The following is a 20,891-nucleotide window of genomic DNA, read 5'->3' on the forward strand; positions in this document are numbered from 1 at the left end:
AAATTTGTAACACAATTGAAATTAGTTTTTTATTTGAAAGAAAAATTAGAAAAAAAAAAAATTCTTTCAAAAAGTGCCAATTCAATTTCGATTCATCCTCCTTGGAGTAATTTCAATGCTAGATATGAAAATTGAGTTATCAAATATTCATTTAATATTCGAGATGGTATTTTGAATATTGATTTAAAATCCATCTACTCCAATTTGAGTTATGAAATTATTTGGTCTTATTTGTAATTGCCACATGTCAACTTGTGATAAAATGTTTATGTAGTTATATTTTTTATAACTCAAATTCCAGCAAATATATTTACATCCCAATAGTTGAATTGTCAAAACAAAACATTCATTTGATAACTAATGATGACTAAATTTAAATGTTTGAATACCCAATTGTGATGAGATGTTTATAACTCAAATTCCAACAAATATATTTACATCCTAATAGTTGAATTATCAAAATAAAACATTTATTTGATAACTCCATTCGCATCGTAGTTAATAATTTATATTCTCAAATATATAAAAAATGATTAAATTTAAGGCAACGAATATATGCAAGACTAAAATTACTAAGTGCAAGATCTTACTTGATGCAAAACCAAAATATAAATAAACTTACTAAGAGCAAGACTAAAAATTACAAATATAACCCCAATATTGATTTTGAACTATTCATTCAAATTAGACATAATTACTATTGCATAATAGTTTGTTTTCTATTTTTTCTATAGAATTCTCTATATTGATGTCTCGTGACTCCATAATGTTATCATTTGCATGTTTTAATAAGATTTGATGGTTTTGGGTGTTGAGGATTTTTGGAGAAGATGAAGATTTTTTTTTTTTTTTTTTTTTTTTTTGAATAATTTGTGTGAAATGAGTTTGTGAGGAAGATGAAATTGGTATTGCTTGTGTGTCTTGCACAAAGAAAGTTGTGGAATTTTATAATTGTGGATTTTGTATTTTAGTAAGGGTATAATAGTCTTTTAGTAATTCATTTGGTGAAAAATTAGATTTGGTGTTCCCCTAAGTAATTTTGCGATTGCATATAGTCGCCGCCTAAATTTAAATGTTTGAATACCTTATTTAATAAACTCATTGGAGTTGGCTCTTAAAAAAAACCCAAAAGTAGGGAAAATTAGATGATACACCTAGTTATTTACAATTGATGAATTTATACCGTAGATCTACACATAATCACATATATAGTCATGAATATGTGTACAGCTCTGGTAGTTATTTAAGCAAATCTACGGGTTAATTCTTCTACCTGAATTAAATAACAAGAAAAAAAACTATCACCTAAAATATTTCAATATTTTATTTAAAAAACCCACCCACACACACACACACACGTTCTTTATCCATTTTCCTTTTTGATTCCTAACCCCCCTTTCTTCGTCTTTTTGCCCTTTTGTTGTCTAAAGTCTAATGCACTCATAAAAAGGAATTTCTCACTCTTGTTTTTCCATAATTTCTTACACCCAACAAATCAAAGAGATCAGTGGTTGTTGAGTCATCTCTCCTTGCCTTTTTGCCTATCAAGTTTCAGGTAAATAACCTTAGCGCAAACTTTCAAACTTAAAAGCTGTTTTCTTGATTCGATTTCATCTGATGAATCGCTTTTCTTGATTATATGTGTCGATTTTTCATCTGGGTTCTTAGCTTTTGAGTTGTATTTGACTTTCAATTTCGGGCTTTTGGGTTCTGTTTGATTCATAATCAAGTAGGGTTTTATGTAAGAATTAAGCTGATCAAGATTCTGTCTTTTTGATATATTGTTGTTGATCATGGTTTTTTGGACAAGTGCTTTTTTTTTTCTTACAACGTTTGTTCTTCTGTCTGGTCATGCAGATTTTCAGAGAATTTATTTATTTATTTCTAATTTCCCTGCTTCTTTGTTTTTTTTTCGATTTTTCCTAATAAATGAGTGGGGAAAAAAGAAACATTTTAGCTTTTTAAATCTTGTTTTTTCATCAACAGGATTGAAGGTAATCGATTTCGGAGAATTTCAGGGACTTACATTAGTTGTTGGATTCGATAGATGGGATCTGAAGGGCCTACGCCGGGTGTTACGGTCCACGTAACGGGATTTAAAAGATTCCACGGAGTCGCGGAGAATCCAACCGAAACTATAGTCGAAAATCTGCAAAATTACATGAACAAACGGGGTTTGCCCGAAAGGCTAATTCTCGGTAATTGCAGGATTCTCGAAACTGCCGGACAAGGCGCGATCGTCCCGTTATATCAAACACTGCAATCTGCCGTAATTAAAGATACTACTTCCGTCTCGAATTCCGGCACCGTTATTTGGGTAACTATCTCTCTAATCACGGCTTCGTTTTTTTTAGCTCATTTAGAAAGTCGAATAGTTCGACTCAAGTAAACGACGCTCGCAATTGCGACCGTAAAATCTCGTGTTTTGCTTGATTGCTTTTACTCCATTGAGGCCCTGTTTGGTTGCCAAGATAAGCTAAGATTGACTAAATAGTTGGACTTAATATGATGTTTGGTATCCCCAATAAATTGCCGGGTCGACCCGCCAAAATTATGTTGCCTTCTATAGAGTTTTATTTTTGTTGGACGTCGCGAGCTCCAATAAAATAATTGGGTTTCATTAGATTATTTAATCTTATCTTGCCAACCAAACGGGGCCAACCAAACGGGGCCTGAGAGTCTAATACTTCGACTTCAGTAAAAAGTCGACAATAAAATATTTCGTGTATTGTTTCTTGATTGAGATTGCGTCGATCGTCATTTATTCATTTTTGATAGATTGTTTTTTACAGATTCATTTGGGGGTTAATAGTGGAGCCACGAGATTTGCTATAGAGCAGCAAGCTGTGAACGAGGCTACATTCCGTTGCCCCGACCAGTTGGGGTGGAAGCCTCAGGTTTGATCGACCAATAGAATTTCTCCAAGTGTCCTTTCAATTTTTCTAATTTCCCGAATAATTTTAAATAAATTAATACCCCTCTTCTTATTCGTCGCAGAAACTTCCCATTGTTCCAGCAGATGGTGCGATTTCACGTATACGAGAGGTAATTCATATATTTAGTGTCCCCTACTTCCCCAATTTGTAACAGGATTTGAATTTAATATACAAGGATTTGAATTTAATATACAGTAGAACCTCGATAAATTAATAACATCACTTAAATAATAGTTTTTCTCGGTCCCGACTCTGTTGAAAACGTATTAAATTATTAGTTCGATAATTTAATATTTCGCTAAATTAATAGAATTTTGCTGGTCCCGACTGTATTAATTTATAGAGGTTTAACTGTATATTTTTTTTTAATTATTCAATTTGATAATTATGTGCAGAGTTCAATTCCCGTTGAGGAAATCACAAAGACGTTGGCGAAAAAGGGTTATGAAGTGACGAGTTCGGACGATGCCGGAAGATTTGTATGCAACTATGTGTATTACCATTCGTTGCGTTTCGCGGAGCAGAATGGGGTAAAATCGGTATTTGTGCACGTTCCTCTCTTCTCGACTATCGATCAAGACACGCAAATGGAGTTTGTTGCTTCCTTGTTGGAGGTACTTGCCACTTTATACTAAAACACTTCCCCTATAATAAATTATCTGTATTTTTATTTTCCAAGTGTTTTAAATTATTTATGTCGGGTTTATGCGAAAAAAAATAAAAATAAAAATATATTTACGTCTTGTTTGATTGTGTCCCCATGTATGTCGAAGATGCATATTCATGTTGAAATTCGCCTTGTAATATTCTAATGTACACGTGTATTCATCGAACACGCGTTTTACGCACACACACTCGTGTGTTTATTTACGTTTGTGATTGTGTAAATTTAGGGTGATATGTTATCCGATGAAACTCGCAAGTGTAACATCTACAAAACCGTGTTCAATGTGATTCACCTCTACCAACATTTAATTTAATTAAAATGCTATTTATATTATCCGATGCTTTAGAGAATTTTTTTATATTCCATATTAGTATTTTTCACTTTAGAGTTTTAATAATGCATAAATGTATTTTTTTATTTTTTTGCTGCTATTTCACCATTATTAATCATTAACTCTATTAAGTATCGATCATTAACTCTCTCTCTTATAAACTCATTAAATAGTAATGATTATCTTAGTTTTTTTCTTTTGAGACGTGCTATTTCCAAACTAAACATATCTTATTTCACCACCAAATAAAATGCATTTCCTGTTTTACTCCTTTCCTCCTCTTTCACCCATGTTTTCTGTACAAATTCATAAACCGTCTATCACCAAATTAATTAGAATATTTACTACAGAAAACTCCACCATTTTCTATTAGAATCTTTACCACAAAATTCCACCCTCTCCACATTAAGTGAATAATACCTTTGTAAGAGGAAAACACCTGAAGGTCAAAAAATACAGAAATTCACGTTCTTTGAGAAATAAATTGAAAACGCTCATGTAAAAATAAATCAAGAAAGGAAACCCATATGTTTTTCATATTATTGTTTTCGGTGGATTAAAATTTGAAAAATAGTTACATTTCATTCAACGCAATATGCACATAAACTGATGTAGATTGGACAATCATTAGAATCTTATTTTACCCTTTTATGTTTAATTTTAGGAATGATTAACCGTTGGCTAACTATATAAAATTTGAAGTTCACAATATTATTGTACAAAATTGGATGAAATGCTATGTTGAATTAACACAAATTACACAATCTGCAGGCTGCAGATTATTTGATATGGAAGTTTAAATATCTTGTAATAAATTGGAGCTTGTATTCTTAAGAATAATGCGTTTGAAGTAAAGATCGACTGATTATGTATTTGGTTTTAGGCACAAGGGGCATTATTGTCTTTTAATATCACTAAATTTCTAATGGTCTTTAAAAAAAAAAAGTAAAGCATTCCAACAAGATTAAAAAGTAATTTAGTGCATATGGGTTGGTTTGCGGTCAATATTAGACGGGTGATGTATTTTCAAAGAACGATAAACCAGAAATGATAATTAAGAAAATTTAGATCTAATTTTCCTAATCATATTTATGTAGGGGCTCTTTGAGAAAACCCCCTCATTATTTTTTTTAATTGAGGGAGGCCCAAAATATTTTAGTCCATTTGAGAAAAGTCCACACCCATTTTCAGCTATTATGCTTTCCAGCTTTGTCCCCACCCGCCACATCATCAGTGGGTCACGCTCAGCAATTTTTTTTTTTTTTTTTCCGTTTTTTTTCTTAATCGACTATGAAGCATAGTCGATTAAGCCTTAATCGACTATGCTTCATAGTCGATTAAGGAAATTATTTAATTATTTTTTTTTTTTTGTTTTTTTAATTTTTTTTTCTATATCAGGTGTATTAATCGACTATGATGTGAAGCATAGTCGATTAAGAATCTGCTACTAAAAATAACAAATCACAACTGCGAAAAAAATACAAAATCAACTATATATTACCAAAACAAAAAAATATACAAATATTATAAATGATTTATACAATTGAAAGCAATAAACAAAAAATCCAAAAAAAATAAAAAAAAATTGGAGTCGATGAACCTTAATCGACTACCAGAGCATAGTCGATTAGCTTAATCGACTATGAACATGTACATAGTCGATTTAGGTTTCATCCACAAAAAAATCAAAAAACAACCTCCCCTTCGTCACCACACCACCCAGAGCTCCTGCCATGGCCGAACCCGTTAGGTTTTAAGAAAAAAAATTGGCAATTCATCAAAAAAAAAAAAGAAAAAGCTATGGAAATTGAGCATCAAATTATAGTGAGGGGTGAAGAGGAACAACAAACAAAGCAGCAGGTACAACTCATCAATCCACCTTCACCTTCATCCTCACCCTCCCATGAATTCTCCTTCACCATCTCCCTCCACCCGCCGCCCCAACCGCCGCCGCCACAACCGCCGTCCGACATTAACACCAACAAACCAAAATCCCCTCCTCCAATCGCCGCCATCGATTTATCTCCGGCGGATGAAATCTTCTTCCACGGCCACTTACTCCCCCTCCACATCCTCTCCGGCGGCGGCGTTGGTCAACGGAGGCACCTTTCATCATTTTGGCAACGGTATCAGTGGACGGCAGAGGAGAGATAGTGGTGGTGGTGAACTGGGGAGGAATGAAGAGAGAGAAATGGGGTTGTTTGTTGATGAACGGTGAGCCAGGTTGGCAGCGGCGACGGGGGCGACGGTGATGAGAAGATTTGTCGGAGAAAGAAAAAAAAAAAAAAACAAAGAACACGGCAGAAGAGAAGCAGAAGACGAGAAGATGAGAAGACAAGAAAAAAAAGAGAGAACGGCAATGGGTTAGGGGTAATAAGGGTGGTTTGGGAATTATTAAATAATATTTGGGTAGGATATTAGGTAAGGGGGGTTTTCTCTAATTATTTTTGGGAGGGGGGGTTTTCTTAACTCATTTACCTAGATGAGGGGGGTCTTGCTAATTATCCCATTTATGTATGGGTATATATAATCAATAAGTGATGTTGAATTAAGGATGGAACTGTTCAAATTTGGAGATTTTTTTTTTAAGGCCTAAATACAGTTTGCACCCTCTGTACTATCACCATTATCGCATTTACCTCATGTACTATGAAATGCGACAAAACACCCCTTCACCTTAACAGTCAACTCTCACATATCTAACGGTGTTAGTTTCAGCTGTGTAATTACATTTTTACCCTTCCTTTTATTTGATAGAAGTAGCCATTTTTAGACTTTGTAATTTGGGAAAAAATATCAAACACGTTCAGCTAAACACATTGGAAGAAACTTTCCCCTCTTCTCCTGTCATTCATCTTTTCCCCTGCGATTCAACACATCATAGATGTCTTTGAAGCAATTTGAAGAGAACTTGGTGTAAACAAAGGTAAGTTCTGAAATTTTCGCTTAATTTAGGGTTGGGATTTTTTGGGGGTTTTATCGCATGCAGAATTTGGGTTTAGATCTTTAAGGATTCGGTTACAACCCTACTTTCACGGAATTATTAATACAAAATTTACGGCTTTGGATTGGTATTTACAATACAAGCTCTATTTTGTATTTAAAGTTATGTTTTTTTGGATTTAGGGATTTTGGGGATTACGAGTGAAGGATTTTGGGGGTTTTGAAATTTTTTGAAATTCAGTTTTGGGAATTTATTTGAAAAGAGTTTTGAAGAGATGGTTTCTATACTCAGTAGAATTTGGGGATTTTTTGGGTTTTAGGGATTTTCAAAATTTTGGGAATTTTGGGGATTTTAGCTACTGTAATTCACCTATTTTCATGTTTTTATGCAGGTTAAAATGCCAGATACATTTTTACCTTTAGAATTAATCATGGAGGGAGGTTTGAAAGTTATTTTGTAGGTTTTTATTGATATATTTAATGGTTTTGAATTATGTTTTTATACTTTGGATCTGTTATGGTACTTTTGATATTTTTGGGATGAATTTACATGATATTTCATTTATATAGATAATCTACTTTTACATACAAATAACTCTTTTTCTTGTTTCATTGCAAATCTACATTTCAACTTCCAGGATATTTTATTTACATAGATAATCTACATTACATACAAATAGCTCTTTTTTGTTTGAGCCTTGTCCTAACCAACTTAATAGAAACAGGAAAAATGCCCATATCACAACTATTTTGAGAATTCTAATTGTCTTTTTGTAGTTGGATGCTCCACGTTCTAATATTTTGAGTTTTTCTTCCATGCCTTCATCTTCATCATCATTTGGTCCTGGTCAAATTGAGAGCTACCTCATGGAGTTTCTCGTTGTTCAACTTTAGTGTTTCATTGACAGCCTCTAGCATGTTGATTTTCTCTTTTTTTTTAATCAAAAAATCTTTGAAATCCTTGCCCGATCTCCAGCCCATTTTCACATATTTCAGGCTCAATCCATTGTAGAAACTTGCATCCGTTGGGCTTCTATTTCCATACATGAGAAAATAAGTAAATGTTAGGTACAAACGAAAAAGAAATTTTGTACTATAATATGAAGAACTTACATCCCAATTAGCACATCCTGCAAATTTCTGACACGGATTATTGACAGTCCAAGATGTTCGAACTTCGGCGCTCCGATTGCATTGACAAGTGGTTCCTGAAAAATATGACATGTAGTGTTTGGACCTAAAACACGAATTTTGAGAATTTGAACTACCGGAAGACATTTTTAAACCGATTAATTATGAATTAAAAAAAAAATTAAAAATAATTTCTAGAATATATATATATATATTTTTTTAGAAACTTGGGGTAAAAAAAGGGGCTGAAAATGAAAATTAGAAAGAAATTGGAAAGGAATTGAGTACAAATTAGTGAAGAATGATGCACCCATTTTATACACAATTAGAGGGGTGTTTTGGTCACAATTTTTCCACCGGCTACTTCAAAAGTCAGTCAACATTTGAATGGGACGGATTTTGTAACAGAGATGGACGGCAGGGGGTGTTTTGTGGGTGGATGTGACAATTGTAATAGTACTGGGGTGCAAACTGTATTTAGCCCTTTTTTTTAATAATGTGATACTAGGGGTAGGGGGCGGATTGAGAAAAAAAAATAGTAAAAAACCGAACCAAGAGCCGAAATAGGTCAAGTTGTTTCTAACGGTAAACTATTGGTAAGAATTTTTTTTCTTTTTTTATTTTCTTAAACTCTAATTTTTTTGGTTCATAAATGGTGCAACTGGTGAAAAAATAGAACTTAAAAATCGTGTTAAAAATCAGGCTTAATTCCACTTTGCTCCCTTGAAATAAGCCTTTTGGCACTTTGCACCCTTAGAAAACAATAATAGCACTTTGCACCCTCAAAATATAATAAATCATTCACGATGCACCCTGAATTGAATAATCAAGGCTTATATTTTATTGGAGATGCAAAATAAAAAATATATATTATTTTCTTCAACCTCCAACCTAATTTCGAGCGCACACAGTGCGAAAAAAAATATTGGATTATCTTACAAAATAAAATAAAATAAACTTTTATCACTAAATTATTAAATTGATGTATTTTTTTTTATTGTAACTAATAGAAATATTAAGTAAAAATATTTTGAAGAAAATATGATTTTCAGACAATAGCTTGATAACGAAATATGTATTTGTATTTATGCACTTTATAGTTTCAAAATAATTGATGAATAAAAAAAATTATTTGACATTAGTCATCCTAAAAACTGCCACAAAAATATTAAATTACATTTATTAGTTTTAAAAATTCATTCGGGTTGCATTATGCATGATTTATTATGTTTCGAGGGTGCAAAATGCTATTAATTTATTTCGCGGGTGCAAAGTGCCAAAATGGTATATTTTAAGGGTGCAAAGTGGAATTAAGCCTAAAAATCATGATCCGCGAGTTAAGGGATAGTGAATAAGGGAAATATTATTAAAAGCTTGTGGTAAAAATGGATTTAAAAAAAGATAGTCCCTGCGACCAGTAATTAGAAGCTTCCGAAGTTCACGGAGGATCTCTAGCCAAAAGGGAGGTTCAAACAAAGAAAATCTTACGGTGGATAACTAAGCATCCATACAAGAGGAAATGCGTAGTAATTGATGAAAGGGATTCGACTTCAATCCTTCTGACTTTCACCATTAGTTTATAACATGCTACTAGAAGAAAGTAGCGATCAATGAACTTTCAATCCAATCGGGTATGCAAATCTACGATCATTTAAAGACATTGTTATTTTTCTTGCAATGGAAGATTAGGGTGGAGTATGAGAGCGTGTAATGACCGTAGAATTATTAGTACAAATTTTACGTCTAGTAACCATGGAGTATTTGCACGTTTATGGGTATCAATCATGACCCAAAGGCCTAAATTCCAATCACAATATTTTCTATCGACTTTTGTCCGAGTATAGAACATCATCTTTGCTAGATAATATTAGTAGAGATATTCACCGGCATACCCAAAAAGTTCTCTTTAGGCATAGTATAAGAAACGTGCCGATTTTTCCCAATATTTTCTAGGCACAGTTCATTACATATAACTTGTCTAGTCCAGTTTACACCTGCAGTATTGTTTGCAGGCTAATACATATATGATTGTGGATTTTTTTGTAAAAAAATCATTATTATTTTGATTCACTGATACGATCAAATTAAAATCAAGATAGATTATATAACTATAAAATTATTATTTTAGAACCTATAATTTACTAATTCGTTTAATTTGATACACTCATATGTTTGATTATTTCACTCGATTTATAGACTCTATGTAGCACGGACAAGGAACCAGTGATACGGGGAAACATGGGAACCGACACAGAAAAACGGCATATCAAAAAAATGAGGATACTGAAGCTTGAGAGAAACGTGTAAATATTAAAATTATAAGGGTATATTTATAAATATGCTATATAAATATATATAATTTTTTATTTATATATAAATTCTTTTTATATGTTTTCATGCAACACATATTCAAAATAAAATTTTCTATCAACTATTAATTTGCATTTGGTCATTAAATCGTGTAAATAATTAGGGAACCGACAAAAAAATTGAAAATTTGCTATTAAAACATGTTTCTAACTTCTTATAAAATGGTCCATAAGGTGTTCGACATGTGTCCTCCAGTGTCCGACATGAAACAGGTCTGAAACGCGAAAACGTTACAAAAATTGAAGTTTCCGTATTATGTAGCATAGACGTATACAAGATTAGGATCAATTTTGAAATTCCCAATAAGTTTGTTGGGTAAAAGAAAATAGTTAAATATTTTTCATGAATAAGTAAAATGTAAAATTTCCTTTTCTTAAATTATCCAAATGAGTTGAGCTATGAGCTATGAGCTATGAGTTATATGAGTGGTAATTAAAGAAAGTGAGAGTGGTGGGCGGAGGATGGAGTTGGAGATTCGATTCCACCACCCGTGCACCGCCTTCACCTTTACAAACCCACGCCACCCCACCACCCCCCCCCCCCCCACCCCCACCCCCACAACAATTATTATTTATTATTATTAACTATTCACCGCCTCAGCCGCCATTCCACTTCCATCAAAATTTCCTTTTTCTTTTATTTTTTCATCAAAGTCAAATCCTCTTTTATTTCATTTCTCTTTAATTTTACCATTTTATAATAATTCATCTCCTGTAAGGGTGAAATTTAGATGAATCAAATCGGGATTAGCACTTTCGGAAAAAGAAAAAGTAAAATTCTTGGAAAGTATGGTAATTCCATCTCGTTAGAAAAAGAAAAAAAAATCAAAATTTGAAACTTTTGGAATTTAAAATAGTAATAAAAAAAATTGTTTCAAAATCAGAAATGTTTCGAATTAAAACTGGCAATTTATGTTGTTATTATTGGTTTACTATCTTACTACCTTAGTTGATGTCTTGTTATACTCAATATTTGGGTAAATAGTACTTAAACGCCTCGCGGTAAATTTTTGCAGATAATTTTCTTGTGATCGTAATATCTGAACATAACCTTCTTGCGATAGGTAGGTGCAACGCTTTTTCATCAAAATTAACTGCGCTTGTCAAATATCAACATACTACATTTTGCAGATTACCGACCTCTCTGTGCTTACATTTTTCCTTTAATGTTTATAGATAACTCACATAAAGTTTGACACCTGTGATTAAGTTTGACAAGAAAACTAACGGACGCTATTTCCATTAACCATAAGAGATTATGAACTGATATTACAAGCACAAGAGGATATATATCAACTTCCATTATTCGTTCGTTTATTGTTTGTTTTTCTTAGTTTATTGCATATTTCCATTGTTTTACCGACAATTTTCATCAGTTTATGGTCTTTAATTTCTTTATTAATTTCATGTGAAGGGTGTGTGAAGCGTTTGTATCATAGGGTTTATACTACGCTATAATAAATACATCGAGTAAATCTTTACCATTTATATAGACACCCACACATCCACAATGGTGTGTGTAAATCAACGGTAAAAAATCACCCGATATAGCATAAAAATAACTGTATTATAGATGTGTGCAGATTGGGCGTTCTTGTGTGCGCAGTGTGTGTGCTCACGAGTGTTAAAAGGTGTGTACATGTATGTATTTGTATACTTTCTAGGTGTGTGAAGTGTATTTATGTGTTTTATATATATATATATATATATTGATGATGCTAAAGTTTAGCTCACCTAAGATAATGTAGAAAATGAGCTGGGAGAGCAAAGCTGATCAGTAGCTAGTCAATTCGATGCTCCTGAGGTCCCTACGAAAAGAGCACACGTGAGCTAAGCCGGGGGTTGATCCGGCGGAAACCCCTCCGACGCTCAAGTCAGATGTATGGATCGTAGAGAGAGTAGAGAGAATAAAACTTGAGGTGAATTGTCAATGATCAGAACGTACCTTTACGAATGAATAAACCATCTATTTATATATCGTAAAATGGGTTGGACTTACTTTGTTGGGCCCAAGCCTTATTTTGAAGGAGCTTGGGCTTTTGTGTAATTGGCCTAATTGGTAGATAAATTTGAGGGCCCATTGGGCCGGCCCATTCAGGTATATCATTAAGCCCCCCAACTCTCGATTCGAGACGGGGACTTGTGTAGAGGGATCCGGGTCGTGTCGAGAGTTAATTGCGCTGTTTCCGTTGTCGGTGAATTACTTCCTTAATTTAATAAGGGATAATTGTATTTATTTGGCAGCGCGGTATATATTTAAGGGTTTTAAATATTATACCAGGGCCAGATAAATAGTCTCCTTTTGCGGTGGAAAAAATTAAACTTCATCTCCTTCGTAATAAATATGGGTATGTATTTTTAACTCTAGATATTTTTCTGTGCTCTGTTTTTCTTTGAAATTTAATATTTCGATTTATTTATTTTGACATTGTCAAGAATTATTGCGTTGCTTATATGTATTTACACTTAGCATTGTACGCGATGTACTTGGGGAGGGGATCAGTCTCCCAAGGTTTTTGTTAAGGGTCGTGCCCTTTGTTCGGACCGCTTGGGTCTTAAATATATTTGTCCGTGGCCACGTTTTAAAATGAACACCTCGTTAAACAAGTGAAGGGACTTAGATAATCCAGCTGGCCAGGCTATATGGATTTTCTAAGTCTCTCTAAGTGTTTGCAAGGTTGTTTTGAATTTGACTCTTGGCAAGAGGTAACTCGTGTAGATGTGATAGCACAAAGAGTAAAGCAAAAAGAGTTGATTTATTCAATGATAGCAAAGTTGCGTTGTTACAAGCCTATATGAGGCGAATGTGAATAAATAGCTAATGGGATATGCCTACGTGAGGCGAAGGTAAATAAATGCTGCTAAAATAAATAAATTGATGATAACAATTTTTTGTGGGTGGTTGTATTACACTTGTTCCTCTTCCACGTCTTCCTTATACTCGTTCGTTTTACTGTGCTGATGGTAGATTGACTTCTTTGGCGTCTTTATGCCTGTCGAGTACAATTGAGAAAAAGGAGAATTTATTTAATCACTTGTATTGATGATTTAGTAATTGAAGTTATGGTGATGTGTATTTCTTCTTACACGTACCCTACAACGGGAGTTGATTTTTCTCTCTCGCCCTCCGAGATATGAAATGAACTCATGAATTGCCGCGGGTTGTTATGCGATCACGCCTGCTAGTGGAATTACTTTTTCATGTTAGTAAAAGTAAATAAGATCTTCCGTATGTTGAATTCTAGTGGATGTATAATTATTACCCTTGGCGATGTGGTATAGAGTATCTTCGCTCTTTGGGGCATTGATTGAGTAATGTGTATCCTCCCGTAACAGGTTCTCGACCTGTGAGAAGATGATGGGATGTAATTATGAGTCGTTGATGTAAGTAAAAATTACTAGCCCCCCAGTTTAGGTGGGACGTTCATGTACCTCGTTATGTGGTGTCAAATTTCCCACCATGTAGAAGCAGCATTACAAAACAAGTGACGTGGAAGGTTGTGGAGCCTGCATGGGTGGCAATTCGTAAGTAACTTTCATATAGAAGAAATATGGGTGATGTCTTCAACTTATCTGAAGTAAGGTATGTGTATACCTTAGGCGTAGAACCGTTTGAGGTTCCCTATATTCCATGTTCTGGGTATAGGGTGTCCGTCAGTGTTCTCGAGGCGGTATGCTCCCGTGTTGACCACTTTTGTGATTTTATATGGTCCTTCCCACTTTGGGTCGAGCTTGCCAATGGGGTGAGATGCTTCAGCTTTCCGGAGAACTAAATCTCCGACTTGGAAGGAGCGAGGGCGGACCTTGGAGTTATATGCCTTGGCCATGCGTGATTTATACATCTGTTGCCGGATGTATGCGACTTCACGTAATTCATCTACGAGGTCGAGGCTTCCCCGCATAGCCTCCTCATTAGCTGTTGGATCATAGTTGGTGATTCGCCAAGATGGTTCTCCGATTTCGACGGGTGCGATAGCCTCTGTTCCGAAAGCTAGATTGAAGGGCGATTCTCCGGTTGCTGCTCGTGGGGTTGTGCGATACGCCCATAGCGCGTTAGGCAATTCGTCCACCCACTTCCCTTTGGCATTTCCAAGCCTTGTCTTGAGGTGTTGGAGTATAGTGCGATTCGTGACCTCCGTCTGGCCGTTAGCTTGTGGATTTGCTACGGATGTGAAGAACTGCTTGATGTCTAGGCCGAGGCACCAATTTTTTACTTTGTCACCGCAGAATTGGGTCCCATTATCCGAGATGATGGAACGTGGGATTCCGAAGCGACAGACGATGTTTTTCCATAGGAATTGAATGACTTCTTCCTCTCGGATACGTGCTAAGGGTTCAGCCTCCACCCATTTGGTGAAGTAGTCCACTGCTACAATGAGGTATTTGCGTCCGCCTGTGGCGGGCGGGAATGGTCCAACTAAATCCATCCCCCATTGGGCGAAAGGGATGGGGCTGTCAATTGGTTGCATTAACGCTGCTGGCATGTGAGTGATATTGGCATGCTCTTGGCAGGGCTTACACCTCCGGACTAATCTTTTCGCATCTTCATGCATCGTCGGCCAATAGTAGCCCTGCCTCAGTAATTTGAGAGCTAAGGTCCTCCCGCTCAAGTGATTGCCGCAGATGCCTTCATGTACTTCTCTAAGTACGTAATCCGCTGTGGTCGGGTCGAGGCACTTGAGGTAAGGGAATGAGAACCCTCGTTTGTATAACTCTTCTCCCACTATGACGAAGCGAGCGGCTCTCGTTTTTAACTTTCGTGCTTCGGTGGAATCCGCTGGAAGTTCTCCCTTCTTGAGATACTTCAGGATTGGAGTGAACCAGCATGGTTCATCCTCCTCGGTGTACTGTACTTCAGTGGGTGAAGTTATCTCTGGCTGAGGTGAGGTGAGGAGCGTCACCTTCCGACTTCCGATGCTAGCCATGGAGCTTCCAAGCCTAGCTAATTTGTCAGCATGGACGTTATTGGAGCGAGGTACTTGTCTTATCTCGTAGCTCTCGAATTTAGATAAGAGAGTGTGTGCGAGAGCTAAATATTTCGCCATGGTGTCTTCTTTGGCCTCGTAAACTCCGAGTACTTGGTTAACGACGAGCTGAGAGTCGCTTTGGATTAGGAGTTTGCGCGCTCCAGCTGCTAGGGCGAGGCGGATTCCCGCTATCAAGGCCTCGTATTCAGCGACGTTGTTTGAGGCTGTGAATTCGAATCGTTGAGCATATTCGAACTCATCTCCATCAGGGTTCGTTAGGACGATACCCGCTCCCCCTCCTGTGGCAGTGGAAGACCCATCGACGCTAATGGACCAAGTATGTAGAGAGGTGTTTTCTTCTACACCGGTCATTTCGACTAAAAAATCAGCCAATATTTGCGCTTTGATAGCTGGGCGGGGTTTGAACTCCACTCCATATTCACTTAGCTCTATCGCCCATTTTGCTAATCGCCCGGATGTTTCGGGACTTCTTAGTATTTGCTTCAGAGGATAATTTGTGAGAACCACCACTTGATGTGACTGGAAGTACGGTCGAAGCTTCCGAGCTGCGTTGATAAGGGCGAGAGCGAGTTTCTCCATGTTGGTGTAGCGTTGTTCGGCTCCTTGGAGTGCGCGACTTATGTAGTATATGGGTTGGTGGCCCTTTTCCCCATCTCGGATGAGGACTGCGCTGACTGCATTAGCTGAGGTAGCTAGGTATAGTAGGAGGGTGTCTCCAGGCTGAGGTTTTGTGAGCAAGGGTGGGGATGCTAAGTACGACTTCAGTTCAACGAATGCCTTTTGACATGCCTCATCCCACTCGAACTTTTTTCCTCCCCTTAAAATTTTGAAGAAGGGGAGAGCCTTGTCCGCTGATCTTGAAATAAATCTGTTCAGGGATGCCAAACAGCCGTTGAGCTGTTGAACTTTCTTTATCGATGTTGGCGGAGCCATGGAGGTAATTGCTTCGATTTTCGCGGGATTAGCTTCGATTCCTCGGTGCGAAATCATATACCCCAGAAATTTGCCTCCCCGAACTCCGAATGAACATTTGAGGGGGTTGAGCTTCATCTTATATTTTCGCAAGGTGGCGAAACACTGTTCTAGATCCGTTATGTGGTCCGAGACCTTAATACTTTTGACGAGCATATCGTCGATGTACACCTCCATATTTTTACCGATCTGATCTGCGAACATTTTGTTTACTAGACGCTGGTAGGTGGCTCCTGCGTTTTTCAACCCGAAGGGCATGACTTGATAGCAGTAGATGCCTTGGTCAGTGATGAAACTAGCCCTCTCTTGATCTTCTGGTGCAAGTAAGATCTGGTTATATCCTTGGTATGCATCGAGGAAGCTGAGGAGTTCGCACCCCGAGGTCGAATCGATGAGTTGATCGATTCTGGGTAGAGGAAATGGGTCCTTAGGACAGGCTTTGTTGAGGTCAGTGAAATCTACGCATAATCTCCACTTGCCACCGGGTTTGGGAACGAGCACTACATTCGACAACCATTCAGGATACTGAACTGGTCGTATATGACCCGCCTCTAGAAGTTTAGCCACTTCTGCCTTGATATGTTTGTTGCGTTCGGGTCCAAACGTTCGTTTCCTCTGTTTGATCGGCTTTAACCTTTTGTCGATGTTAAGCCGATGTAGGGCTACATGAGGGGGAATGCCCGACAAATCTTGAGCTTTCCAGGCGAACACATCTCCATTGTGACGCAAGAATTTGATTAATTGTTTCTCCATTTCAGGATCTAAATCTGATCCGATGCGTAGGAGTTTGGAGCCATCTCCAGGGGTGAGCTCTATGAACTTAAGCTCTTCGACAGCTGCCAGCTTGATGCTATCGTCTGGTACACTGATGAGGATATCTTTATTGTCCTCAATGATCGCATTGACCCACTTCCGTTTGTCGGATTTTTGGGTGTCGTCTCCCCTTCCTGGTGGTTTAGGCTTCTTGGAGGGTTCTCGTAGGGCCCTCGCATAGCACTCTCGAGCGAGACGTCTATCTCCAAGTACTTCCCCCATTCCGTAGGGAGTGGGGAATTTCCACTTCTGATGGTAGGAGGAAGGTACTGATTTGAAAGTATGGATCGCTGGCCTCCCTAGAATGATGTTGTATGGGGATGGCTTGTCGACGACGAGGAATTTGATTAGCTTGGTGATTCGACAAGGGTCTTCCCCTAAAGAGACGGGCAGCTCCACTTCTCCCATGGACAAAATGCCTTCTCCTGTGAATCCTTTCAGAGGTGTGGAGACGGGATTAAACCGGGCATTATCTATGCCCAGTTGCTTAAAAGCGTGGAGGTACATGATGTCAGCTGAGCTTCCACCGTCCACTAATATCTTCTTGACCAAGAAGTTGGCCACCGTTGTTGTTACTACCAATGCATCGACATGGTCTTCATCTGGACCTTCAAGGTCGGAGGAGTTGAAGACTATGCTGTGATCAGGTCTTCGTATTTGATATATGCGTGCGGACGGAGCGGCATGTTCTTGATTCATGCGTGCTGATCGAGCGAGGGTGCGTCTTGCATTTTGTGAGTCGCCCCCCGCCGGTCCTCCGGAGATAAAGGAGATGATTCCTCGGGTAGGCTGATTATCGTTGTTATCTAGGTCACGGCGATGACCTCCATCCTCTCGCCTTTGTTGTTGATCTCGATTGTTATCTCGGCGTGGAGGGTCATCACGGCGCTTATTTCGCGGCTTATCAATGTATTCGCCTAAATGGCCCTGTTTGATAAGCCTCTCGATCGCCACTTTGAGTTGTGCACATTCCTCCGTAGTATGCCCTCTGTCCTTATGAAATCGACAATAACGATCCGATTTTTCTCGCTTTGCGTTTGGTTGCATAGGACGTGGAGGTTCTGTTAAGCCTTTCTGTTCTATCACATGAAGGATTTCCGTGAGGCGAGCGTTTAGCGGAGTGAACCTATTGTAGGAGGAAGAGGGTTGGCTTTGAGGTGGAAGTGGTGGACGTCGATCATCGCGCCTCCTATTGTCCTGACGGTCGTCTTCTCTTTTTCTTTTAGGAGGAGCATGGGTAGAGGCTTCCTCTATCCGGACGTATTTTTCGGCTCGATTCAGTAACTCCTCTAAGTTGCCTGGGGGTCTTCCGGCGATAGATTCTTTGAATCTACCAGGTTTCAAGTTCTGCTGCATAATCCCGGAGAGCATGTCTTGCCCCACACTGGGGACTTCGTGGACAGCCTCTACGAAACGCTTAATGTAGTTGCGGAGTGTTTCGTTATCTCTTTGTACTACAGAGAAAAGATGAGCTGGGGTCTTGGCATATTGTTTGTTGATGGCGAATTGGTTGGTGAACCGGGTCGACAACCGAGCGAATGTGTCAATGGACCCTATGGGTAGGGAGTTGAACCAATTCATTGCCCTCTTGGAGAGAGTGGTGCGGAACATCTTGCACATCGCAGCGTCTGTTGGGCCATATAAATCCGCCATGGCACTGAATTTCTCTATATGTTCCTGTGGGTCGGTGGTCCCTTCAAATTGAGGTAAACCTGAGATCTTCACTCCTTGAGGTAATACCTCGTTGAGAATATCTATGGTGAAGGGACTGCGTCTTGTTGGGAGAGGCATTCTCTCACCCATTTGATTATTTGGTTGAGAGAAAAGGTTTTGGCGAGACATTCGGCTGTTTACCTCGCCTTCTCCCTCATTAAAGAGAGGGATTCTCGGTGGTGATGCATTCCCCCGTAGGGGTGAGCGCCGACGTTGTTGTCTAGGCTGTGCTCCTCTATGATTAGTAGATAGTTGAACTCGGGACCGTGGGTCCGACGTAGAGGAGGAAACACTTATTTGATTCTGGATTGGCGGTGGGGCCACTGGTGGTACTATGGGTGGAGCTTGTGCTGGTATTGCATTGGGAGCGTTTGCTCCCATCGTGGCGATATATTGAGTTACGGCCTCCGTGGCGGCGCGAGTAGAAGCTTCCGCTATCATACGTTGGAGCGCGTCCTCGGTTATTTGAACCGTTCGAGGAGCAGGGAGTGGTGGATCGGCGAGTGGTGGGTCCCGAGGAGGGATCACCTGAACCTCGCGAGGTGGATCTGCAGCACGTGTAGGAGCTGGCTCCGTAGCACGTGGAGGAAGTTGTTCCGCGGCGCGTGGAGGAGGTGGTATGCCAGATCCTCCACGGACTGGGAGGTTATTTGCTGTGTCATTTTCTCTCCGAGCTGACGCCTCAGGAGGATCTTGTTGGCTACGTGATCTGGTTTGCATCGTTCCCACAGACGGCGCCAAAATGATGATGCTAAAGTTTAGCTCACCTAAGATAATGTAGAAAATGAGCTGGGAGAGCAAAGCTGATCAGTAGCTAGTCAATTCGATGCTCCTGAGGTCCCTACGAAAAGAGCACACGTGAGCTAAGCCGGGGGTTGATCCGGCGGAAACCCCTCCGACGCTCAAGTCAGATGTATGGATCGTAGAGAGAGTAGAGAGAATAAAACTTGAGGTGAATTGTCAATGATCAGAACGTACCTTTACGAATGAATAAACCATCTATTTATATATCGTAAAATGGGTTGGACTTACTTTGTTGGGCCCAAGCCTTATTTTGAAGGAGCTTGGGCTTTTGTGTAATTGGCCTAATTGGTAGATAAATTTGAGGGCCCATTGGGCCGGCCCATTCAGGTATATCATATATATATATATATATATATATATATATATATATATATATATATATATATATATATATATATATATATATATATATATATATAATTTTCTTGGTAATGAAGGAACCGCAGCCAACCATATAGGTGTACTGGGTAAATCTACACTCTCGTATAATAACTTGCAAACCATAGGAGAGACGTAAACTACACTAGGCCCCACCCAGCGACCGTTGCAAGGGAATTCGAAACTGAGTCGATTGACACATGCTCACTTGTTTCAACCGCTAAGTCATCCCTTAAAGGACAAATTATATATAACATTGTATATCATGATGAGATATACCATTGAGTAGCCCTAAAAGATATTTATATTCTCTCTAAAAAGGTACAACATTGCCCAGACAAGCATAAGAAAATTTGCAATGGAAAAGTTCAAGCAACAATACATTAATTTTGTTGCCCAAAACAAGATTATTTTTGCCCCCACAATTATGTACAATAATGCAAAGTATATATATATATATATATATATATATATATATATATATATATATATATATATAACTACAATAGTCATAAAAGATACAATTACTGAATTACATATAGTTTTTACAATAACTAAATGTTTAGTTGGCTGCAATACAAAATCAAATGGAATATTTGTAGGAATTTTAAATTTTGTATTCCTATCAATCGATCCCGGATTTTATATTTGTGGCGGCCAAATACACACTACTTTTTTTCAAGGGGGCCGATAATGCTGCTATACACGATTTTTTTTTTTGTATAAAATATTAAATATTTGAAAAACATTAGTGGGCAATGAGCCATCATAACCCTATGCTGGCTCCGTCACTATACTACTATCAATAAAAAAGGTACAATCTTGCCCAAAAAAACACAAGAAAAA

General features: G+C 38.0%; 1 protein-coding gene and 1 long non-coding RNA gene across 4 annotated transcripts; both read left to right on the plus strand.

Moving 5' to 3' along the window:
* The first annotated feature begins 1,231 nt into the window (after window positions 1-1,231).
* Window positions 1,232-3,936, plus strand: LOC105956586 (uncharacterized). 3 transcript variants are annotated; one of them, XM_012980437.2, is made up of 5 exons: window positions 1,232-1,555; window positions 1,987-2,317; window positions 2,793-2,897; window positions 2,998-3,045; window positions 3,332-3,936. In XM_012980437.2, the coding sequence occupies exons 2-5, from the start codon at window positions 2,048-2,050 to the stop codon at window positions 3,569-3,571; spliced, it is 663 nt and encodes a 220-aa protein (XP_012835891.1). In that variant the 5' UTR covers window positions 1,232-1,555; window positions 1,987-2,047; the 3' UTR covers window positions 3,572-3,936. The 3 variants fall into 3 exon arrangements, with proteins under 3 accessions (XP_012835891.1, XP_012835892.1, XP_088669413.1); XM_012980438.2 differs by lacking the exon at window positions 1,232-1,555 and adding an exon at window positions 1,581-1,741; XM_088813287.1 differs by lacking the exon at window positions 1,232-1,555 and adding an exon at window positions 1,622-1,729.
* Window positions 3,937-6,719: 2,783 nt separating this feature from the next.
* On the plus strand, window positions 6,720-7,472 carry LOC148765008 (uncharacterized). Its single transcript, XR_016029859.1, has 2 exons — window positions 6,720-6,860; window positions 7,270-7,472. It is a non-coding gene; the product is annotated as an uncharacterized LOC148765008 (long non-coding RNA).
* The last annotated feature ends 13,419 nt before the right edge of the window (window positions 7,473-20,891 follow it).

This window comes from Erythranthe guttata, chromosome 14 (assembly GCF_056151865.1).
Source record: "Erythranthe guttata isolate IM_541 chromosome 14, IM_541, whole genome shotgun sequence".
NCBI classification, from domain to species: Eukaryota; Viridiplantae; Streptophyta; class Magnoliopsida; order Lamiales; family Phrymaceae; genus Erythranthe; species Erythranthe guttata.